General features: G+C 43.0%; 2 protein-coding genes across 8 annotated transcripts in view; one reads left to right on the top strand and one right to left on the bottom strand.

The window, feature by feature from the left end:
• LOC117240483 (cytosolic carboxypeptidase 1-like) overlaps positions 1–12,926 on the top strand; it is a 30,702-nt gene extending 17,776 nt beyond the window's left edge. For 4 of the 6 annotated variants that reach the window (XM_033506509.1, XM_033506516.1, XM_033506510.1 and 1 more), the window contains 5 exons: positions 10,650–10,902; positions 11,337–11,461; positions 11,531–11,683; positions 11,774–11,928; positions 12,143–12,926. In XM_033506509.1, coding sequence (XP_033362400.1) covers positions 10,650–10,902; positions 11,337–11,461; positions 11,531–11,683; positions 11,774–11,903 — 661 coding nt within the window. In that variant the 3' untranslated portion in view covers positions 11,904–11,928; positions 12,143–12,926. The remainder of the gene's footprint in view (positions 1–10,649; positions 10,903–11,336; positions 11,462–11,530; positions 11,684–11,773; positions 11,929–12,142) is intronic. The other 2 variants (XM_033506514.1, XM_033506521.1) reach the window with 2 other exon arrangements.
• Positions 12,927–14,258: 1,332 nt separating this feature from the next.
• On the bottom strand, positions 14,259–24,842 carry LOC117240527 (mitochondrial uncoupling protein 2-like). Of its 2 annotated transcripts, none has more exons than XM_033506542.1 (6): positions 24,713–24,842; positions 21,047–21,590; positions 20,691–20,812; positions 18,589–18,698; positions 16,741–16,950; positions 14,259–16,138 (listed from the first exon to the last, which is right to left on the bottom strand). In XM_033506542.1, the coding sequence occupies exons 2-6, from the start codon at positions 21,164–21,166 to the stop codon at positions 15,753–15,755; spliced, it is 948 nt and encodes a 315-aa protein (XP_033362433.1). In that variant the 5' UTR covers positions 21,167–21,590; positions 24,713–24,842; the 3' UTR covers positions 14,259–15,752. The 2 variants fall into 2 exon arrangements, with proteins under 2 accessions (XP_033362433.1, XP_033362442.1); XM_033506551.1 differs by lacking the exon at positions 24,713–24,842 and adding an exon at positions 22,486–22,621.
• Between the last annotated feature and the right edge of the window lie 537 nt (positions 24,843–25,379).

Here is a 25,379-nt window from a genome sequence, read left to right on the forward strand (position 1 = left end):
GGCTTCGCTCTCTCGTACGTTTCTTCTCTCACCAACTTTGCTCTCTCGGTCGAACTTTTTAGCCCACCGATGCATCGAATGTAGATTCTCGCACGTTCTCGCTTTATAGCGCGAAGATTTGCGAGTGATTTGGAGGATTGGAAATTGTCGTTGGTCGGTTCGATCTTGAATCTAACGAACGTCGATCCGACTAACGCGCAACATACGATTGTACTTTCTTTTCTTTTTCAACGCGTGCCTATATGTCGTAGAGAGAGAGAGAGAGAGCATAAACGAAAGGAAAATGAAAAAATTGAAACGAGATTGAATCGCTACGAGATCGGAGAGCTACGAACGAAATAGCGAAGCCTGGATCGTTAAGGAAACGGAGAACGAGGCGTGAAGCTGTCTAGCAGACAGCGGGAAGATGGTTTGACGGTGGACGCTATTAATAACGTTGTCCCATCGTATAGTTTGTTTTACGTTGGTAGTTATAGCGGATGGAATTTCGCTTTAGCGTCACTTCACGATGTTCATCGTCCTGAATGGAATTGTATCGACGAGCTGGCGCAAAAAGACACCGACCTCAAGGTAGACTTCATTTCTGAGCGTGGATCGCGAGAACGCGCCACATACCATCCCTCAAAATCACCGTTTTCCATCGTGAACGACGTCGACGATCGGGATGCGTTAACGATATCATCGTTCCAGTCAACTTGGATATCGTCGATGTAAATCACGGTTTGGAAGAACCTCGAAAAAGTCCGTTGGCGACGTTTCCTCGTTCCAAATACCTTTTTAATTTTCCCCTCTTTCGATGCTCCGTAGGACAGACACGTTCGATCGAACGTCCATCGCGAGTTAAATATACAAACAAAATTATATATAAACAGCATCGAGATACGACGTAGGATGCTAATCGGTGGACGAGGCTAACGCGCGATTGCAATTGTAACCTGCTAGGTATTACGGGAATCGTACACGCGTTCGATATATTGCACACGGTGGTCGAAGTGACTCGGTGGAATCTCCATGAAAGTCGGAGTACACTGGCGCAGGAGGTTTTGAACCGGTTCCCTTGTTAAGCCTTTGGCGCCGTCTATTCTTATTCTTCGGTCTTTCCGTGCTTAGTTTTTTCTCCGCCGGCATTGACCGGGCCCCATTAAGGGAAGTATCTTCAACGTCTGAAAAACGCATAATCGCTTTACAATCGTTTAAATACATCCAGCCGCGTATTTTTATCGCGTTTAATGCGTACCTACGGTCACGAGGATAGAGGAGGATTCCATTTTAAAAGCGTCCACACGTTTCGCGAACGCGCTCGCGCCACATTAATTATTTCGATCTACGCGCTCGGCCTCCGCTGCGACTAACCATTACGATACCACGGCGCGTAGATACGAATGAAACGTCGGAGAACTCTTATGAGAACGATGCCCATCTTAATGCACCGCACCGATATTAACCCCTTAACACAGTGAAGTCGTATCTCGTCTGGCCGAGAGATTTCTTGCCAGCGTTGCTTTCGTTGTGGATCCACGCTCGCGGCATCGGCGTATTCTCAGCGGCAGCAAAAAGGCTCTTGTCTCAAGGTAGGCTTCATTTCTGACCGCGTCTTCTCTCGCGCCAGAGATCACTTGCTTCTGGAATACGTGCTGTATGTATCGTGCGCTTTCCTCGCGTCGAAACGACCGCGCGCCACCGAGGCCCAGTTACTTCGATTACGATATGCAACCGGTACCGGACAACCAACAGGGAGTGCAAAATCCCGACGAGAGAATTTTCTTCTTCTTCTTCTTCTTTTTCTTCTTCTTCTCCTTCGTCTTTCTTTTGCCCTCTTTAGCTGCCTACTTTGTCTTCGTTTTTTAGTTGCTCTTTGTCCGGACCGTATCCGATCGATTCGATATCCTGTAACGTCTCTGGATCGATGATCATTATACGCGACGTGTTATTTCTGTTACGCGGTGTGCAACCAGTGCAGCAAAAAGGAACTCGCGTGACATCCGAGACCCACCGCGTCTCTTTCGATCTGCGTTCCTCTTCTCGTTGTCTCCGTGGCTCGCACGAAAGCATCGCGATCTCTGCGTTAAACGATACACGAGTCGATTTCAGTTGGTTTATAACGAACCGCGTATCGTCTATTTAAAGATTCGATACGGTTGCGTCAGGTAGGAACGTCGTGGAACAGAATTGCCCAAGGTATGCTTTATTACGAGAGGCCAATGTCAGGTCGATCGTAAACAGAGACGAGTAATTACACGAGCGAGCAGTTACAATTATACGGATCCTTAAAATATCTCTCGTTTAGTTTTAGAGTTCTACCGACTATTCTCGTGCTGCCTATTCTTAGAGTACTCTATTATTATAAAATACCGAGGGTTGTTATTTTAAGCTGTCGTTATATTTTACATAAATCCATCGAAACAGTTCTCTCGTTGCAAAAGTATCTGCCGATCGCAACACTTTCGCATCCACGAACGGTTCCAGTTTATTACGATCGCACGATTTGTTAACAATCGATCCGAAAGGCCTATCCGTTTGGGGATACCGGACGAAGCAAAAGGAGAAAATAATCGGTGGCTGTCCACCGGGCGACAAACAGGCGGCTAAACTCAAATCTAGTATGTTCGACCCTGTAGCTTGGTTGCGTGGGTCACGCTTTGCCGGTGCATTGGCGCAGGTCAGTTTAACAGGTCGGAGTCTCGGCGACGTATTCCCATGGGAATGCAGTCGTTGCGCCGTGGAGTGCACTTAAGTCTGGCAATGCCTACGGGGGTTTCTGTTCGTGGCCATATATCGGTGGGTGAAACGAAAGCAGAAGCTCGATCCTGGATAAACAAGCGATCCTCCACCACCTCCTTCGTCTTGTTCGTCTCCGTTTCTCCCTCGTGTTGGGCCTATCTGCGTGAACGAGATGCTAGGAACAACTTCTCACAGCCAAGCCGAGAGGGATTCTTGGTCCTTTTTTGCGAGAATAAAAGTAAAGAAAAGGAAGACTCTCGAGAGCTGTAGGCAACGCTTGTTGTTGAACGAAGAAGAAGAAGAAGAAGAAGAAGAAGAAGGAGAAGAAGAAAGAGGGGAAGAAGAAGAAGAAGAAGAAGAAGAACTAGAAGAAGTATAAGGAGGATGAGGATGAGGAGGAGGAGAAGGAGGAGGAGGATAAGAAGGAGGTGCCGGTGGTGGTGGAGGAGGCGAAGAAAGAGAGGCGAGGATGCTACGGGGGATTCTTCGAGTCTATTTCAGGCCCTGCCAGCAATCGCTATGTAAGGCCCCCGTTCTTTCCATCTTCCTCTCTACTTCTTAAGGAGAAGAGTAGTTCCTCTCTTCTCCTCTACTTAGCCCCCCGTCCCTTTTCTTCCGAGGTTTTCTTTCTCCTTCGTTCATTCGTTCCACGGGCATGGAACGAACTCCGTTTTAGCCCGCGAATAGCCTCGACGTTCGAGACGATCCAAGGAGCCATACTGCCCCGAAGGCTTCGACGCCGTCGATTCCTTCCATTTTGATACTTCTAGGACAGTGATCCTCATCGTCCTGTCTCCTACCTGCGAGATACATCTATCGGTGTGCCCGTTCGTTCATGTATATACAAAGTGAGCATCAGAGTTAAGCCGTCGTTCGACGCGCAACGCGTCGTTTCGTCGTGAATATTCTTTCTATCTAACGATATCGCGACTACCGCGATTCCCGACGAGTTTATTGCGTTTCTTTCGCGCGCTTCCTGTAGATTTACGGACACCGCGTTACCTGAGAAGGGTATACGAATCCTCGATTATTTATAGGGTATCCAGGATTCTCCTCGTTTCCTAGAGAATCCAATTAAAGCCGCGCAAAGTGGTCAGGCGACTTGGCACTACGAAAGGGACGAGCGTCCTTGCACACTCTTTTCTTCGATTCGTTTCTCAGACCCGTGATTCGGTTGCCAATCGGAACAATCTGTATATCGCGTCGTATCTTCTCTTTCAGCATTTAGATTCTCCCGTATCGTTCGTTATCGAATCGATCGTAAGGAAAATCACCGTCTTCTAACGCAGGAAGCCTGCGAAATTTCCACTTAAAATACGAGTACAGAGTTTCCCCGGTGAATTCCACCGAGTAACGAGCATCAAATTCGATCATCGTCCAACGGACAACGGTTGAGAACGCAGCAGAGGGCCGGGTTATCGAGGATATCTTCGGTACACGGCTCATCGATTACGTACCTACGTCTTGTTATGCACACGATGTCTCGCGTATATATATTTAGACAATGTTGTTCCCCCAGGATGTAATGCGATTACACGGTCCCGTGAATCGCCGTAGGAAACAGCGAAACTCGTCGTTGAACGCGCGTAATCCCACGGCGTTCCCTAAATCATCCCGATATCGGGACCAGCGGTCTTCGACTCTGTCTTTCTCTTTTCCTTTTCTCTTCTTTCTTACTGTCCCCGTGTCTGGGTCCCCGACGAAACCACGAAGGAATCACGACTCGCGGCGCATGTGATCGCCGATAGAACGCAGAAATGGATGATAATAACAGCCGTGGCGGCGTACGATCGTTAAATGCTCCTCCTGCTACCCACCGTTTTACTTGGGCCCCTGTTCTTGCCGCTGTTACGTGCCCCGGGCTCCACGGACTGACCTAGAACCTGAAACCGTGAACCTCTGCTTCTGCTTGCGGTTACACGTTCTCGAAACAAGCCTGGCCGTCGCGTCGTTTTAGTTAGTTAGTTAGTTGATCTTTTTTTCTGTTTGGAGGTCGCCGAGCGATGCCTTGGCTTCGCTTTCGCGTCGGAGACGGCGCTCCAGGGGCGTTAAGCCCCTATGTTGCTCAAGCAGCGTTATCGTCTATTTTTACGTTCCCAGATGTTGGTTGTCCCGAGGCGTCCTTTTCTTCGCACTTGTACTTTTAGTTGCTCGCATTTCCGCGCATTACCGTTACAGTTAGTCTCGCATACTCGATACAGTTGCATTTCACTTTTCTATACCTACGTACTTTTACTTTTTCTCCTCTTGCTCCGTGCTGTTACGTCGCCGATTCTATTTGCATCTTCTCTTCTTCTTTCTTCTTCTCCGTCTCTAGCAGCAATCTTGTCGCATGACGATTTTTCCGACCAATTTTCACCCCGATACAGTGGAAACTTAAACGTGAAATATCCGCGTTAAGAGGAATTCACCTTGCTACCCGAGGATTAAGTTTCCACTGTATCGGGGTGAAAATTGGTCGGAAAAATCGTCATGCGATAAGACTGCTGCTAGAGACGGAGAAAAAGAAGGAAGAAGAGAAGATACAAATAGAATTAGTAACGTAACAGTACGGAGCAAGGGGAGAAAAAGTAAAAGTAATAATCCTCGGGTAGCAAGGTGAATTCTTCTTAACGCGGATATTTCACGTTTATTATTTCTTAAGTAAGTCGAAGATTTCATTCCTCGGGAAAATTTAGTTATCAGTTACGTTAAACGTAGAAAGCCTTCGTCGCTGTGAAATGAAATATTCGAGGTTCCTCGACGAGGATAAAATCATCGTCGAACAAGTATTTATTTGTCTCTGTTTGTCCAGTTTCGATCAATTAACCAACAGATGGATGTAATAAAGTTCGTCTTGGATTCAGCAGCACGAACCACTGAATTTACATTCCTTCTTCATTATGGGCAATTCATTTATATTCGTGGACTACTGCGCCGTGATTTACGTTATTAGCATAGTGGGGGACCGACGTCTACCTCTGCCATACCAGGGGGGAAGGAGGGAAATCTTTTCGATAGAATATTCTATCGAATATTTTTAAAAACTACAGTGGACGCTTTCGCATACCGTATGCCGAATATTAGAAGCTATCGATTTGGTCCATTTTTCAGGCATCTGTCAAAGATTCGCTTCGTTAGGAGCCTTTTCCCCTTTTTTCTTTTTTCTCGCAGCCAATCTCGAGTCTCGGTTCTGTTTAGCCGGTTCGTATAGATTCTCGGTATTGCGTGTAGTTACCGGAAAGAATTCCAGGGAACTATGCCCGTGGACCAGCCAGCCGAGCCTCTAAATTAAATCTCGATTCGGATAGGCGAGAATCCTATTGCCTGTTGGCGCAGAGACATTCGTTCACGAGAATGGAATCGCGAAATTAAATCTCGGGATTTATTGGACCAGCTGCGAGAGCTCGGCGAACGAATATTTCGCACTGTATCGTCGAATTCATCGGCGAGGGAGTAGTTAGAGATCGAATAAATCGGTGTCCGATGACGGGACACGAATGACGTTGGCATAAAATCGTTCTGTTCGTTCCTTCACGGACCGAGCATCCATTTAGAAATAATTTCCTGCTCGCTCGTCCTTGGTGCTTAAAACGTTTTCGAATCGACGAATACCGTTAACTGCTTCTCGTTTTCTTATTATGCTCGCCGATTTATCTCAGTCGGCGATAAAATCGATACGATCGAAGATTTTAAAGAAAGAAGTTTTGCATAATATTCAGCAAAATCTATCGGCGATCCTTGTAACCGGAGGTGCATCGAACTCTGGAAGAACCAGTCGCGCGAATCGCGCCTTTTCCTTATGTATCTTCCTCTCGATCCAACGTGTCGATAACGTAGCAGAATCGATGCACCGGTTCGACTTTTATTAATCCACGCTGAATCCATCGTTCCGTCTGGTATATTTACGCGGCTGTATTTATGCGGCGCGAGTGACACGTCGTGAAAGGCGAATTTTACGAGGTCCGCGGAACGAGGTTCACCGCGACCAATCGCATTATAGTAAAAACCTGCACGGACATTCCTCCGTTTCGTTCCCTGTGGAAGGGAGCGACGCGTCGTCGCGACGCAAGGGCTGCTTTTGCCGCATCAGCTTCGAAGAAACGATCGGTCAGGGCGTAGAAGAAACGTCAGCGAGCCGAGAATTCATCAGCGAATGCTCGCCCTTTTCTCGACCGTTCCTCGACTCGCGCCAGCAAAGAAAAAAGAAGAAGAAAAGGTACGAAAAGAGAGGAGGAAAGAAAAAAAGGAGATTCAGAGGCTAAGAAAGAGAGAGACCGAGCATGAGAAAGAGAGAGAGAGAGAGAGAGAGAAGGGAGGGAGGGAGAGAGAGAAAAAGAGAGAGAGAGAGAGAGAGAGACGGAGTGATAGAGGCCTTGGTTTCGCGAAGGAATGCAAATCGGAGACTGGTCACGAGTATTCTAATGCGCGATCGCTTTAGCCCTTCGGCCGGCCAGGATCCTGAAACGAACGTCACACGTCCCTTTCGTATCAGTGACGCTATAAAGATACTCGCGAGCTTCTTGCCGTAGCCTGGTATCGTTTGCTCGCGTGTGTTTCTCTGTTGCCGCGGGCGAAACGATGTATGGCGGCTTGGCGACCCTCGATTCTCGCCCGCGAAGGCATTCGCGATAACCGCGGCAGCTACAAGGTGCACCAAGTGCTAATTTGCACGTTTAAAAGACGATGTATCGCATGACAAATTTAACATTCGCACGTACATTCTTGCGTTTACCGCGTACCATTCCGTTGCAACGGAAATTATTCGTTCGTGTAACCGATCGTGATTTCTCTTACGTGTATATTCGTCCGTTGATTTTTCCCCAGAGAACGTTGTCGTCGAGAAACGATCGTCGCAACGAAAGTCGCAACAGGTATCGATCGTCCGAGGATTTATAACAGAGTGGCGCACAAACGAATACGCGATTCGAAACGGCGTTCGAGCTCGGTTACGGTCATATTTCAACGACGCAGGAAATAGATTTCTTGGTGGGTTGCGGAGCAAGGAAAAAAGGAGTTCACAAGCGTGGTTACACGATCGAACCTCGGGATAACCTCGAAGAAAATGCCGCGAGGCGAGAAGAGATGAAACAAAGATAGAGGGGAAGCCGGGCAGGCTGGTAGTAAAGTTCACGGAAGAAACGCGTGATACGTGGAAGACGACCACGAAGAAACGAACGTTCCCAAGGTACCTAAGGATTTCGCTTTACGATTGCAACAACGATCTACGAATTTTTCTTTCTCGCGTCCGCTTCTTCGTCTTCCATCTCGGACCTCGTTCGCCGAAGTATCGTGACTTCTGGCTGTATTTTCCTTAGAACGACGTAATCCGGCCATGGTGTGTAATATCCAGCTCGAAGATAAACAAGACTGTGAATCGTTCACCGATGAAATGGCAAAAGTTACTCGTAACGGGATTAACGATTCACCTTACTTTGCGTCCGTACACCGTTAATACGCAAATAAGCCTGACGTCATGTTCGAAATTACTCGATACATCCAGCAAAGAAACAGGGAAAATAGAGACGCAGCCTGTAAAACAAGACTTTTTCAATCGTCATCCGTGAATTTCTCGATTCGCGAGCATTTCGAATCTCTTGGTGATACGATAATCGGTTCGGTTCTGCCGAGAGTGAAATCGAACAGAACACGTGCAACCACTTTCGACGTAATGGTCGAGAAGGCGGTTGCAACATGCCGCATCGCTAACGCAGTTCAGTAGCATCGTTGCTGATATCGGCGTCTGGTTCGCGATTTCCGAAGAGATTCGAGTAAGTGCGCGTACTGGCGAAGCCAGCAACATCGTACGAAGATGACAGTAAAGTCGAAACGATGTCGATACTCCGTGTGATTTACGGTCGATCAAATAACGACGATAAATCGCGCGATCGGTGCTCGTTAATCGTAATCCAACGAGCGGGTAATTCATCGATATTTTTACGGGTCCAGGTGTACGAAGCTGACGGCGGTACCTTTGAAAATCTCATGCGCGCAGCCAGTTCGAGACGAGTGGCCGGTTAAGTGTAATTTGTACAGGATCTCTGAGAAGGTGAGAGAAGTTCGCGGTCAAGGCTCCTCCGTTCAAGTCATTGACATCGCTTGCTAGCACGGACAGACTGATGTTGGCCATTACATCGGTCGGCTAATAAAACTGCGAAGAAGTTCGTTGTACAATTGCTTCATTGTCGGTCGCACATTGCCGCCACCGCGCGCCATTTCATTCGCCAATTGTGCCGTTCAATTGTTCATACATAAGTACATTCGTCGTTGTCCCATCGTGAAATCGTTTTCTTCGCTCGATAGAATAGGTATTTATAATTACCAGGAAGTCGCTGCTTATGATTATAATAAATTAACGTGGCAGCGGTTGATTTACAATCGACGAGAAAAAAAAAAGGAAAAAAAGAAAAAAAGAAAAGAAAAAAGAATAAAAATGACGTGTTTGTAATCGTTATCGCGACCGAAGAAATGGAAGAAAGAAGCGTTCGGTTAATGGCCGTGTTACCTCTTCTTCTAATTCCACTTCCTCGAAATAGAGCCGAGGATAACGGAATCAAGGAAATCGAGAGCCATTAGAGTTGCGTGTTTTTAACGACGAACGAGTTACATGGTCGCTGAAGTTCGTCGGTGATGATTTCATTTTAATACACGTCCGAGAGTAATTCTTGCCGGTTTTTTCGTCGGACGTGTCTCTTTTTCGCTCTACCCTTTCCCGTTCCATCTCGTTCCACGCCGGACGAAATCTATTATCTCCGATGACTGTTGTTTTTCGACGATTTCTGCGAATGTTCTCGACGGTGAACGTCCTCGACACCACGACCACGACCACGAAGACAAAGACAAAGACGACGAGGACGAGGACGATGACGACGGAACGTGTCTTCGCGTACATCATCCCGCAGGTGCATCGTCACCGCTCGTCCATTATTCTTATTATTCGCCGCCATCTGCCTCGATGCCAGATATCGATCGTTACGTGGTTATCTTGCGTCCGTGTCACGTGCGTCTGTACTACCTTAAAGACCGGAAGCGATTACGAGGCGTCAAATTGCTAATGTTTGTATTACGTGGTCGATGTCTCGATCGGAAGAACGGTCGAAGATTCCTGTCCGTGGGTACGCGTGTAGCGATTGTTAATCCCACGGTGAGCGACTTCTCGTAATGGTGACCGGTACCTGCTAATTATTTCTATCGCCAGTCGATGTTCCTCCGATGGTATTACGCTTCTTACGGAGGTTCAGGTTCTTGGAAGGGCGGTTGGTTAGCGTCGAGATCGTGAAACGAATAATTAGCAATTATTGGAAGAAACTTGTATTTTCATCTCAAGCTAGTTACATCACCAATTTAAATAAATATCGACATTTTACAGAGTTTTAGCGCGCGAGAAAGATCTAGACGCGTCTCGTTAAGATGACGAAACGCGTTTGGTATTCCAAGTACCTAGTATCGTGTACATCTTGAAACAATCTCAGGATGACAGGTAAAAGCGAAATGGCGGTCTCGGTTGTGTAAAGCCAAGGGTCCACCGTATAACCCCACTATTAGCTATGCGCGACGCGGAGGCGTCACTTCCTCCGGCCCGACTTCCGGCCGCCGGAAACGTCCTTCTAACCGCGGCTGAATCCTTAAATGAAGACGATCTCTGACAACAGCCCTTCTCCTTCTTCTCGGTCCGACGTGCACCATCGACGTGCAAACTGACAGGAAATTCTAAAACCGTGCTTCTTAGAAATTTCTTCCGCGTTATAAATAGACGTTTATTCGATTTACATCGACTAATTCGTTTGCTAGCTTAAAAATAAACCGTGCGATCTCGATATTTTCGACGTTATTCGTGCACGATATAACAACAACAACAACGACAACGATCGATGATAGTATTTATTTATTTATTTATTTGAAAGGTGGGCGAAGAACTCGTGGAAGAGTGTATTTTCGATTGATTATAGTAATCGCTACGGGCTGACGAACGAAGACTTGAACAGACGATGGAGCAATCCGAACCGGGTACTGCATCCGGTGATCTATCACACGAAGGGCCTGATGGAGTACTGCACGAGGGTGCTGCAAAGACCTCCCTATGTTTTCGTCGACTATCACGGCCATTCACGGAGGAAGAACGTGTTTCTGTTCGGTTGCTCAAGGTCGGGTTCTTGGAGCGCCGCGGACAGGGCGAAACCGGACCAGCCGGCGCAGTATTTGGTAAGGGGACGAAAGAGGAACGAAGACTAGGGTATTATTTTTAGATACTGTACGGGTTACATGCACCGAGAAGTACGAACGGTAATCTAGCGCGATCTATCGAAGTGAATTTACGAGCGGAGCAGTTTTGAAGCTAGCGAGAGGGGAAATATCAGCGCGAAACGAGTTTCGCCCGATGTAATTTACAGCGAACAGGATCGGTACATCGATTCCGTTCGTGTTCCAATTTTAGATACAGTGCATGGAAATATAGGTTCAGCTGCGACTAGTTTGTACGAACGTGATCCAACTTTTTACCTTTATTCGTCGATCTCGTTAAATCTGCAGGATCGCGTGACAGTTCATTTTGAGTTAAAATGTCGCTGGAAATGAGGAAAAACGAGATAGCGAGTGCTCTCGTGTGACTCGGACTATTCTCGCGATACGCGTTTCAGATGTTGCCGCACCTCATGCAAAGGATATCTCCGGCGTTCGCGTTGCCACTGTGCTCGTTCAAGGTCGAAAGGAACAAGGAGTCCACGGCTAGGGTAGCCATATGGCGGCAGTTAGGTGTTTCGAGGTATACGCGCAGACCGTTACCGATTTACCTTGCCAAAACAACCACTTGATTTTCTTTCATTTTCTATAGAAGCTACACCATGGAGAGCAGCTTCTGCGGATGTGACCAAGGGACGTTGGCAGGCTTGCATCTAGATACCAAACACTTGAAGGCGATCGGCCAAGATTTCTGTCAGGCTCTGTCGATGATGAAGGACTGCGCCGAGGATTGGAGCGTCGAGAAGTAAGTTGGCAGAGACAAAAATTAAGGTTTGACGGTAGGAAGTTTAATGGTAGGAGAGTTTAGTAGAAAGACGAGGAGGATAATGAGAAGGATTTCTGAACGCAGGTCATTGGTGGAAGACTGTTGTCCGCGAAAATGCATTTTGCGGAAATCCAGAAAGGTTGCCCCTAAATGTATTCAGGATAAGACTGCGGTGCATCACATCGCTGCGATCGCGTAACGAACGATCGAGTAGACGATCCGAGGCAAGATTCGTGTATAATAGAAATTTCGTTCGCACGATTAACGTCGATTAATCGTTGTACTAAGATATTTATTCTCCGTGTTACTAACATCTGCGCTTTAACGAATTAAATCTTGCCTGATCGATTTACTAACGTTAATTAACACGATAACGAATTGTTTCTTTAAATATCATTGTTTCATGTTTGCGTCAAGACGTCTCTTTTTATTCTCTAGGATCCCCATGGGAGAAGGCATTCCCGAGGAATCAGGATGCATGGAGGATGAGATTTCGTCCAGTTGCGAATCGGACGAGTCCGATTTTGAAACTTAGGAATATTTCGAAATTTCGAATTTCATGGAATCGACAGGGATTATCGACGATCGGTGTTTCTTCGTTCATCGATCGGGAAGTTGCGCGGGTTTCCTTGTTGCCGAATAAAAGAAGCAAGAACACCGGGGAAAGATTCTGTACACTTTGAAGAATTTTTATTTAAACTCGTAACAAATGTCAAGCTATTTCTACGGAGATCCTATCTAGAAACTGAAGCCCCGTTTTAATGTATACAATCTCGAAAATGAACGCGTCGCCATTTGTAAATTGAAACTTCTATTAAATTTGAGCATCTTAAACATCACCGATACCGAAAGTACGTTCGCTTAACCAGAATTTGAGAACTTCGTTCGCTAAAGCAAACGATTAAACGTCAGAAATCGAGTGAACGAGGAATTTCGAGAGATCAACGTCACGAGCAACCAATTCGGTAGAAGACTTAAAGCGGATCTACGGAGAAGCGACTCGAATTCATTTCAAAGACGACAAATCATCGAAGCGAATTGTCCTTTTTCTTACGAACAAAAACGCCCACAAACTGATTTAGTTAAGCGAAAAATCAAGCGAGTGTTCTACAAGGCAAAGTCCATTTTCTTTTCGTGCTGTACCTCGCTGTTTACATTAATTGTACGTGATACTTTATCGATTGTGATCATAGAAAATAAAGCTTACTTATAATACGGTAAATATTTCGCTAAAAAGTATTCACCCGAAACTCGCAAGCATCTGAAAATCCTCCCATTCTTACTCGTATTTTACACTAATCCTTAATTAATCGATTCAGTCTTCTACAAGGTCGTTAATCGCATATATCGCTACGCATGTTCGCACGAAGTTTGCCAAATTCGGGCCTCTGGAGTTCGTATTGCTCAACCTTTAATACAAGCTGCTTACAAGCGATACATACTGCGTGATCGGTGCTTAAAAGTATACCACAATGTAGACTAGACAAATCTAGTAATTGCGGAAAGCGCCAAGACAAAAAGTGGCTAACAGTGTATTTTTCCAACGCGGCGAAAGACGTTGCCGTCGACAGTGCTTTGCGTGAGATCGAAGCTCGATCGGTGGGACGCGCGTGCAACGAATCGAATCGTATAGAGAGTAAAAAAAAAAGTAGAGAAACCAAGTGGAAAAGCTGCGAATTATTTCTGCGATAGAAAAGAATTGAGAGCGCAGAAAACCGTCGAATCGTAACGAATGATTAATAGAGACAGGTTTTTCTATTTCGTACAGTTGTTTGTGAAATCCAAATTTGTGGTAGAAATATTCAGTCGATTCGTTTTGTGTTAATTCTGTTGGGCGTGATAAAAGATAATTTGGCTTGCTGCGACCTACCACATCGAAGTTATAGAACCATATCAATTTAACATTAATCGGGCATCTAGGCGTTGAATTCTACAACTGATTCAATTCGTATCTCCGCTCGGCTTTTTGTATGTTTTGAAAGAAGTGTGCCTACTACGATAGAACATTCCATACGCAAAAAACTTCATGAAGCGGCGTTCGTTTGTGACAATCTTACATTGTCAAGAATTAAAGACACTCACAAAGTTAATAAAGTACATATACGATACAGACAATAATACGTTCTTCTTGAAATCGGTAAATGCTTTACGTTGGACATGTTCTTTCTACTCTGCAGCTTCTTTTACACGATACAAGGGCAGTAAAATTTCTCGTTACACACAGTAATACAGTACAAAGAGAAATGTCGATCAATCGAAAGTTTCATCAAATGATTTCATTGCAACGAACTGGTCTAATTGATATCGATCGAGATTCAAGTGTAACAATAACAACTAATACTGTACGGTACTCGAGCTACAGTTACGGATTTCACGAAGATCGATGCGACGTTAAAAAGACGATCGATCCTTACGGATAAAGTGAAAACAAGAAACAAGTTTCATCGTTGGCTAATTAGGCTTGTTAATAAATGTGAATTGAAAAAGACGAGAAACAAAGAAAGAGAAAAAAAAAGGATAGAAAAAAAGATGTAGATGGATGAGACAGTCGGAATTAATAAGATAAGAATTGCTTTTTAATGTGAAACGTACATCGATAGATGATAACATAGCCTTTAAAATAGACTACAAGTCGTCGATCGAAATTCGATAAAAATTGTGCCCTGTATAATATTAATTGACCCCAAATGAGATTGCAAATTATCCGCCCCTACTCTTTTCTTTAAATATCTAGCAACGATTGCGACAAATTATCCCGCATAACGCAAATGTTAGAAGAACGAATTACAATTACATAGATAAATATTAGCGAAGGATCTCTGTTTAATTCGTGCCTCGAAGAATTAATCGGAGTCTAGAAACGGAAATCAGTCGAATAATCATTTTACGTATGTATGCGCGTGTGTGTAGCTTTCGTTAACAGACGTCGCAAACGCGTTAAAACCAATTTTGATATCTTATTGTCTGCCTGGCGTATCGCAATGCGCGCGATTTTATACTAGTATTCATCGGGGGCAAGGAAAGGGAGTAATTTCTTTTTTCTCTATTGCTCTACTGTCTCTAAAGCTGACTTACGTAGCCAAAAATGTTTCGTTATGGATTATTGAGAGATTTCTAAGATTTTGATCGTACGTGCACTTCGTTGAAAGACGAAATTTTGTCGAAAAATCAGCATTCCAAGCATTTTTTCTTGTTTAGAATTAATTGAATCAAGATAGACCAATTGCAATACGCATGGTATTCGAATTACTTTATAAATAATTTTGGACGGACAAGTTTTCTCCGTTTTGTCAAATCGCCAACTTGAGTTGATTTCAATTTGATCAAATGTCGATGTGGAGTGCACGCGCGGTCTTATCTACGGAAAGAAAAGTGAAAATACAACGATAGATGGGAGAATTGGCTGTCGTCGTTTGCAAACGAAGCTATCGGTAAGATTAACAAAATCGCGTCTTAAATTTTCTTACACTTAACCTCCTTTAGTAAAGAGAAAGAAAGTCTAATATGTGTCATCGTGCTAACGATTATACCCTACGAAAGAGCACAGCGTAACAGCTTTTCCATCGTAAACACACCCCCTACGTATGCATAGGCAAGAATCTTTTCCAAGTAGTTGTTACATACGAATACGCATTAGGTAGAAAAGCTAGCGATAGAAACTGTCCTCTACAGACAGGCGATTAAGCGTTATCGAATTCATCGAAAAAAACCCGGCAATTCCAACGATCGATAGAAAGTAAATAATTGTAACTTTCAATAAATCAATAACATACATTATCTAAGGTACCTAGAGAGAAACTTATACGTATGTATGCACGCATCGATATTAGTAAGTGTACCTGCAAACGACGGCAGGTAATAAGTTCTATTCGAAACGACCAAATCTAACCAATATACGATAATACATCCTCCCATCTCTAAGCTACATGATCGAAATACAGACTATGAAGCTGCAGTTGATTAAAACACGGCTCGTATGTGTATATCTTGTGAATCGACGGATACATCGGTCGATCGAGCACGTAGAACGCGACAGCTATGGTGCTCCTCACTGATTGTCGTTCATCTTCTTCGCGTAGATCTTGAACTGCTCGTAAGTGATCCATAGAACGATGTTCCAGGACACTAAACGCGTGAAGCTGGGCGTGAAGCCTTTGTAGAACGCGGATGGACCTTCCTTCATCAACATACGAACAGCGCAATCCTTCACGCCTTTGTATTCGCCAGGAGCGCTGTTCATGTAGCGAGTCTTCACCACGTCTACAGGACTAGCAGCCAAGGTGGTGCACAATCCTGCCGCCACGGCGGCCGTTATATGACAAGGGATTCCATCGCGCAGGTAATTGCGCTCCAAGATGAACTCCTTGATGATGTCATAGCAGACGATCTCCGCCACGTTCACGATCGCGTTCCTCGAGATGTTGGGTATGGTTCCTAAACATGAAAACGTGGTTAAATTCGGCCGAGTCGATTCTTAATTCTCTTACGATAATAGTACAGTATTGCAAATAGGCTTCGGATCTTCCGTTTAGACTCTAATACGATCGTATTAAAGGATTACGTTTAATAATTCCAAACGATTCCCGTTTCGATCGAGTCTGCTTGTGAGAATACCTATTATACTTTGTACGGATTAGAGGCTCGGTGGAGTTGCGTAGATCAGATTAAAGGGTAGTGGCTATAATAAACTACGTACACAGTGGCTACAATAGGGGTTCGGCGCATACTCTCATTTTCCAACGAGGCGTATTTTATCATGATTTGCATTTGCTCTTTGTAGCCACTGTGACTCGTTCTTAGAGAACCTTCCCTTCTTGGAGAGATAAATTTCGCTGTAAATACAATCTTTATAACGTAATTCGTAGGACCAGTGTGACACGAAATTACAAGGCAAAGGGTTCAAGATTTATAAAGATTGAACGGTGATTTTCCAGAAGCTCGGCAATTTGCGACGGATCTGTACTCTCGCCCGAAGCAAGAGGATCATATTTCTGCGTGTAAACGGTATGGGCTTGTAATACAAGTACTGGTGGTACCTTTCCAAAGACCCCGCCTTCCTTCTTCGACAGCAATATTCCGGTATGCTTGCAGGGTTGAGCTGTATCTCGCCGGTTGTCCAATATCTCTAGCCTGAAAGCGGACCTTGACGACATCGGTCGGTTGAGCAAGGATCACCGCCATGGCGCCTGTCGTCATTCCAGCGGCGATTCGTACGGAAATACTCTTCGATCCGCTCCTGTTATTACCTGCCAAGACAAAAAAGTACAGTGAAAAGGCAGTCCAGGTTCGGTGTCGGTGTCTGGATTGTTTCGAGTACGTTATTTACGTTCTGTGTCACGGCTTTAGATCGAAAAAAGTAGGATGCAGGGTGGGACAGATCGCGCTCTGCGCGGTACAGCACGTTTATTAGCTCATTGATTATATTCACGTTACAGTAAACTCTTCTAAATGATAATTTTCGAACGTTACGAGGTCTTTTTTTCTCAACGATTACCACGATTTATATTTGTTAACGGGAGTACAATATGTTGCGACAAGAATCGCGACGATTATTGACGCGAGATGTTCGAGGCAGATACTCGAGATCAACTACGAATAGCTACCGAAGATTATATTTAGTTTAAACTTATTTTTTTAATTTACTCTAATTACCAGGACTATTCTCGGCAATGATATCTATACATACATCGATAGAAAGGTGTTGTTGATCGCGAGTACCTTGTGCCATTGATTTACACGGTTCTAGCAAATCTCTTGATGCGAGTAAATTGGAAAATTGATCCGTGAAAAAGGTTACAGTGACGTCGATAAGTTACGCAAGGAAACGTTTACAACATGCGACGATGAAGAGCAAAGACGAAACTCGAAATTCCCGCTACGACCGTTCGGCTTCTAATCGAGGTATTTTATCATTAAGGAAAGATTAGTTTCAAATAGAAATAGTAGTCAAGATGAAAATTCCGCGAATATCGACGCATATACACATGAAAAATATCCAAAACATACATGCTCCTCTTTTCTATCGATAAATATATAAGTTGGTTTACACGCGACAGATAGAAACTTCAAAAAAGAATTCCAAAAATACACACGGTAAAATCGTATATAATGGTCACGAGATCAAACTGTGCATTTTTTAAATATCTCTTTTCAAATCTCCAATCTCGAAAAAAAAAAAAAAAACATGAAAGAAAAAGAAATAACGTTCGATAATTGTAGAATAATTTTGATACAGGAATCGATCGTTTCGCGATAATTGGAGGGTACAGATTTAGTAAAGTATTTAGTAAATTATTTCACGAGTGATCCAATTTGCACAGAAGGAAAATACAAACGACAATCCGAGGCAGCGATTCCTCCAGCCATTATCTTTAAATCTTCTTTCTTCTTTCTCTTATACTTCCCTTTCGATAGTTAACTTTCGGTCATGGAAACGACGTGGATCAGCGATGGAACTAGACTCGATATTCAATGGATTCAATTATGAAAAAAAACAAAAAAAAAAAAAAGTAAAAAGGAAACGTAAACGAAACAGCGTCACGTCCGAGGCGCTGTAAATTTCGATTCGCGGTCAGCGATTAAAATCTGGCTAAGTCTATATGGTACATTGCTACAGCTTATTATTATTATCATATATGTATATGTATATATATATGTATTATCTCGTTTTGTCTTGTATAATCTCTTAGAAAAAGCACGAGGCAGCCGATGGTGGCTGATTATCGACCAATCAGCCGTTACTTACGCGTGTGTTACTCTGCTCGTGTAACAGAGAGATGGAGCACGTGCGCAGCGTATGTTCGCACGCTGCTCGCGTGTCTACTCGATTATATATCATATAGGAGGATTACGTAATCAAAAAGTTAGGAGTTTGTTGGATGTACCGTCGATGATTCCAGCGTAGATTGACTTCACGATGTCGTAGAGGCCCAACCGTATGCTGGCGAAACACATCTGTCTCTGGAGTCCCGCGGACAGACCTCCGTACAGGCTCCTGTAACCACCCTCGCTCAAGCTCACCGCCCTCACAATTTACCCTCAAACGTAGCCCAGGGTCATATTTTTTTTTTATTTTTATTTCTTTTCTGCTTTTATTTTTACAAGTTTGTATTTATTATATATTTACTTTTCTCGATTTCTTTTTTCTCTCTCTCTCTCTCGCTCTCTCTTTCTCTAATTTGCTTCCCTTCGATTAAATTCACTTTAAAATGCTCGAATTCTTCGTTTTGATACGTCTCTCTCTCTCTCTCTCTTTTCCTTGTTTCTTCAATAAACAAAGAACAAGATTGATTTTTGTATCGCGGTAACAACACTAGAAATACCAGAGTTTCCTATTTCTAATGTTCCCTCTTAGCAAATTCTTATTTCAAAAGGAATCGCTGTTGTTATTTTAAAGAAAGAAAACACGCAAAAGATGTTTATTTTTCTGAAGAAAATAAACAATAGAACGATTATACTTGACAGCGAAGACAGTAATTTTTGTTGATTTATGTAGTGGGTCGAAATGACCAGGCTGGTCTTTTTAGAGTTAAAATCTTTAAGAAACACGCGAAGGGAAGCCAATAGAGTCTCTCACGAATAACATTTGAGGAGCACGAGAGAAAAGATCAGCTAAAAGAACCGGGAGAGAGCTTGCGCTGAGAGAGCTGGACACGGTTATGACAAATCGTATTCGCGGTGGAAGCGCAACCATGCGAGGCGCCGCTCAGTTTTTTTTTTTTTTTTTTTTTTTTTCAAAAATCGTTGAAAAAGGAAAAACTGCGGCTGAGCAAAGGCAAAAGAAATGAAAGCAGATAAAAATAAGAATAAAAGATAAGAAAAGAAAAATATATTCGCATAGCTGGGCAGTTTAAAGTGGTCACGCGATGCCTTCCTTTGTATCGAACTTACGCCATTAAAGAACGATTATTACCAGTATTACTGTAATAGCATGCTTATCGACTATTTAGAATATAATGGAACAATTGTCGCTATTTATGCGAATAAATGAAAATCCTTCTTTATTGTTGTTTTCGTACAAAAATCATGAAAGGCATTTCGTGCTCGAAAGAGAAAATAAATAAAGTGATAAAAGGGAGCACCATGGACGCGTTCTTTTGTCTATTAAACACAATTACAATATTTCAAGTACTTTATCTAGCGTTCGATCGTCAGTTCAAGGAACAGTCAATGGTGCTCGATAAGATAAAAATTACGTAGAAAAGAAAAAAAGAAACAAGCGTAACCCAATTAGCGTTAGAAATAAGCAAAGATAACTGAGGAGTAAAATGCCAGTGCATCAGCGGTTAGTTAAACTTGTATAATCGCGATTTCGTTACTTCCATTACGTTATTTCGATCCCCGTTCGTCGTTGTCGATGCGCTTGGAAATTCGAATTCTATGATTCATAGCGCGCAACGTCGCACTTTTCTCTACTTTTCTCGTTCACTTGTCTCTCATCGAGTACATCGAATCGAACGCTGTACGATCGTAGAGGATCGCACGATAATACGACGCATTTACTATGATACTAATGAAATCTGCAAAGTGCACGACAACGACGACGGCGTCGATCGAGTCGGTAGTTAGCAAAGAACGAGATCGGAAGAGCAATCGAATCGCGGGGCCATGTGCAGAGAATTGGAAATATTCTGGAGTCATGGAATGCCAAGAAGCTATTTTAGAGAGAGAGTTAATGTGCGGTCTACTAATTCAACGATAGCATCAAGTTACTCGAACGAACAGCTCCTACGATCAGCCAGTACGGAAATTTTTTTTCTCTTTTTCTTTTTTTTTTTTTCTTTTTTAAGTTTAAGTAATTAAGCGATCAAATAGTCATTGGAGCGGGCGTAGAGAATCGCCCGGCGTGTATAAACTTTGATTCGAATCGGAAGAATCGTATATACTCTAACGATATTTAATACTTATATCAATATCGTAATCGTAATCAGGCTTTTACCTACCCCTTGTTCGTCTTAAGTTACGGATAGGATCGTGAATAACCTACCTTGCTCCTTCCACTCTGATGATGTTTCCTACTGTCCTCAATAATCCTGGCTGTGTATTTCGAACCCCGGCCATGGAGCCGTTCGCTGTTGCCAACCGAATAGGACGACTTTCTCCGGCAATCTACAAAAATCGTACGGGTATCACTTACGTTTTCTATCACCGGATAGATAGGTTTTCATTAAACTACGCTCGGCGCACTACCTAATTTTTATGAGCCAACGATCGTTGACTCGTCCTGTTCGCAAGAACAAAACAGAACGAGCTGGACGCTTTAACAAAAGGTACGTAACAGAAGGTTCGTTGAAACGTTTAATATTTGATAGTGACGTGGGAAATTGATACGTATTTAGTTACCTGCATTCTGACTTTGGCGGTGTCCAAAGGAAACGTCGCTAAATCAGCGATACAGGCTGCTGTGCCTGCAGAGAGTAATTTCATCCATAAAGGGAATTCGTCCGACGCTTGTTGCTCCATCTTGCTCTTTCTTCTCTTCGTTCTCTTTCTCTCCACCAATATTTTCTCTTTTATCGCGTTTTAGCTATTTAGTCCGATCAGTGCGGTCTAGGTTGATGAATGCGCCGAATGTATGGGATTCGAGTAGTGCAAATTTTCAAATTCTTTCGACTCCTTTCAATCACCGCGTGACTGTATCTTTGATCCTTCGAGCTTGCTCCGCTTATCTGAGCGAGATCCTCTGTTAGAAAAGCGATATGTACACTATATACAAAGTCCTACCAGAGGACAGGAACCTTTAGATGATCATTTATTAAACGGCTGTGGTTTAAAGGTAGAGCTTTTTAGGTTCCCTGAAATGATCAGGATACGCGTGCAGTCCCCCTGACCGCGAGCACTCGTGTTTTATGTCTTGATTGTGAAGTACTTTATACATACTATTCTTCTGTAACAGACACCAAAGGAGAAACAACAGTCGATAAGTTAGTCTCTCGTGAAATTCGTTAATTTGTCGCTCGCCAACACATATCGATCTAAATTATCTTTATTCGACTATCGATCGACTATCGACGCCTAGCTGCTCCACGAGTTTAACGAAAATAACAAAAGTTCAATGGCCGACAAAGTGGTCGAGCAGAGTGGAACTACGATCGTTCGACGAACATCGACGCATCAGAGAAACTATATGTAATTCGTCGTTATCGGGATACGAACACGATAAAATATCGCGAAACACGGCCCAGACGAGTGCGTCGTGACTTGGCAACTGGGACAACCGATTGTTTAGTCTCTGTAAACGTAACCTATCGGTGCACCTGTGTCATAATTATCCGGACAACGTCAATTTCCCACAACTCAATTTTATGTAACGTTACTCCGCGCTCAATGACACTGTTCTCGCGCGTGGACAGCCAAAACGTAACTTGCAGCGAATGACACGAAAATAGACGGCTTAGAAAACTATTGGGAAACGGCCAGCGTGACTATGCACGAACAAGTCGCGAATCTTTGTCTCGTTTAATAACCTTTCAGATCTTGTGTTTAGAATAAAACATATATAGTTTGTTCAGGATAAGTGGCGCCGTTGGGGCGCTTTTGTTTCCTTCGATGGAAGAAACGAGAGTCGACTCTACTCGATCGTGGTTTTCAACGTTGAAACCAGTTATATCTGTAACGCGTTATTGCGACCGTGAGGCTATTTTTGCCAAAGTGAAACGTTGTCGCAGGTATCGTGCACGACGTTCTCATACGATCGAACAAAGCGATGGTTTTCTGTTCTGCCGATTATTCGCGAGTAGCCAGACCTAAGACTTCCACGCGGTAAAAAACGAAAGGTGTACCGTTGCCGAGGCAAGTCGTGGGGCAAAGTCCGCGAGTTGTGATTCGAGTTAGGTCGAACTCGGTCCCGTCTGCACTTTGCTCGTCGTATTCGCGTCGTTCTTGTCCGATATCAAGGACCTCAACCTCTCGTACGATTTCCTTTCTATAATCTATTCCGTTTATATAATCAACGTTTCGTTTAATTAGCAATTTTTCAACTCCAAGCGATCGATTGGAAAATCCAGGCTAAATATCGATTTTATCGTAGGTAAATTTTACTGGAGGAAGGTCGAAGAGTAAATCGTCTTGGTATCGAAATAATTTCAACGAGTCTTGTAATTTAAAATTTAAAATCATAAATTCTGGCAATCGCTCGTAACCTTCAGCCACCGATTTCTATTACGAACTTCGATTCCTTCTACTCGGTCGGTTCCACGATTTCTCCATCGCCAGTGCTAGCTATCGACGCGTCCTATTGTGTCGAAAGGCCATGCAAGACGCTTGCAAACAATGCGATCGATAGTAAACTTCGGCCATGCGCCTGCACCCGTTGCTGCACCCATATTTTTCATATACCATACTTACATATATATGTATATATATACATATACATATACGTGTAATTTCTTAAACAAATGAAATGTATTTCTGATTTTTATTATCGAATAAAACCAATTAATTTCAATTAGCTTTTAATTCGTATTACAATTTGTAACGTATCGAAGCAAATGTTTGTTGAGATAATTGAAATAGTTTTTGTTTGCGCTATTGAATAATTAAATGTCCATATTTCAAAAGGTCTCCTATGTAGAGATCTTAGGTCGATCACTTGATAAACAAGCGCAAATTGTGAAACAAGTATGTAAACAAGATTTATCTCGTGTACGCTATCTTCCTTTCTAACGATTTCGAGCCTTGAAGAGGCGGAGTACCGAGATATCCTTGCGCACGAGGATACAGCTGCTGGAATGGTGCAGGTATATTGATTATCCTAGACGCGAACGCGGTTGCGGTATAGCAATCGTTGGTACACAATCAAGTCAACACAGTCACTGTAGTTATGTATTCTTTCGACGTTCAGCGATAAATACCAGCAGAAAATTGGTACAGAACAAAATGATTTACTTTTTACTATGATGATTTGTAATCCAGTTTTCCTGAAAAATAGCTTGCAATTAGTATGTTTATATTTTTGCGTCACAATATCATGGAATACGAAGAAAACACGAAGTTATACAATCGTGGATATTTTAATTTTTAATGATGTTATATCAATGAAATTTCTTTGGCGAAAATTATTTAGAGAAAATATAATTCACAATTTACGACTCTTTCAATGTTATAAAATAAAAATTGATAGAAAAGGAAACGTCAATTTAATAATTATTATTTTTATTTTGCACGAAGAACCACCCAAACAAATATGACGCGCAATAACATTTTCACGTAGCAATATCGTACACTTGGTTGACGACTGTACAATTCCTTTGTAGCAAGTTATTTTTGAACGAAGAGTCTGGCAAAGTTTTCCTGGAAATGCACTAATTCGTGGCAGGTGGTTCTGTGGGAGTTTGACAAATCGATGTTGCCGGCCTTTGACTATTCGCGCATATGCATTGCAGTTACAGACTGCAGAAACACGAATCGGCTATATCCGTCTAAATGACATATTGATTGAAATTTTAATTCGTATTACTCTTGGCATCGGAACGAACGAATGGAATTTGAAACGCCTGTCCTTCGAATGTACATTCTTGCATTATGTAAACGACCATTGAGTTTGATAACTGCGACTGTAATTTCCTAGGAACTAGTTTAGCGAAAGCAAGTTCTTTCGATGGTTTTGCGTCAAAGCGACCATCGATTTCGTTATTATTCGATAGAATATTTAAGAACGACGAACACTGACAATACTTTGTCAATATACTCGTGATTGTCTTACTAACGCGAATACTTTTTTTGAACTTTACAGTCAGTACAATACTAACATAAAAGGAATTAAATATGAGTCTTGAATATTTATCATGAAGATTAGAATCATGTTTGAACAAAATGGAACGCCAACGATAGGTCAAATCACCTGGCAAACTACGTCGAAGGTTAAGTAATTTTGCAAAATTCGCGAAAATTTTCATGAATTATTTAAAACACTAAAAAAACGACAACATTAATAACCTCTTAAAAATTGATAAATAAATATTGCTGGAGTAATGAAAAACAATGGAACTCTGAGCGAAATGTACTTACCAAGCGTACAGTGAGTGAACAACAACACAACTGGAACAGGTTACTGTGAAGGCATCGTTTATACCGGCTCGTCGACCAATGGGAATCGTGCAGAGTTGAATTCTGCCTATCAGCTGCCGTCTGTGACGTCAGATTTGGCCAAAGAAAGCTCAGCTTGCGGCCAAATCGATAAGTTCCAGGAATGTACTGGTATAGTGCTTTCTTAGTTGCATACGGATACGTGTACTGTATATATATGTATTGGTGGAGGGCAGGCGCATTACGGTCGACACCCTTTCAATGAAGAAGGGTTACGTGTCGCGGAATGTGCAATCCTGAACCATTGGAAATTGCCATAGCTCATCGTGGAAATTTATTTTGCCGCATATATTGCAACTTTTTGCATCAACCAACTGTATATGGCACAGCTAACTGTATTCGATCCACAGACAAATAACGCACCGAAGGAAAGGACATCTTCCAGGAATGTAACTTAAAGCGTTTTGTCGAATCAATTTTGTAGATGAAGAATTTTTAACGAATCATTTATTATCGTATTTATTTTGATCATAAACATTGCGATAAATCTTGTGTTTGGCTGTCTTTCTTTTTCGTCAATTTAAGATAGAATTTGGACAAATGATAGCAACTCGATAGCTCTTGATCAATGTCGCTGGCCTTCACGGAC

This window comes from Bombus vosnesenskii, unplaced genomic scaffold (genome assembly GCF_011952255.1).
Source record: "Bombus vosnesenskii isolate JDL3184/JDL3185 unplaced genomic scaffold, Bvos_JDL3184-5_v1.1 scf7180000013264, whole genome shotgun sequence".
NCBI lineage: Eukaryota > Metazoa > Arthropoda > Insecta > Hymenoptera > Apidae > Bombus > Bombus vosnesenskii.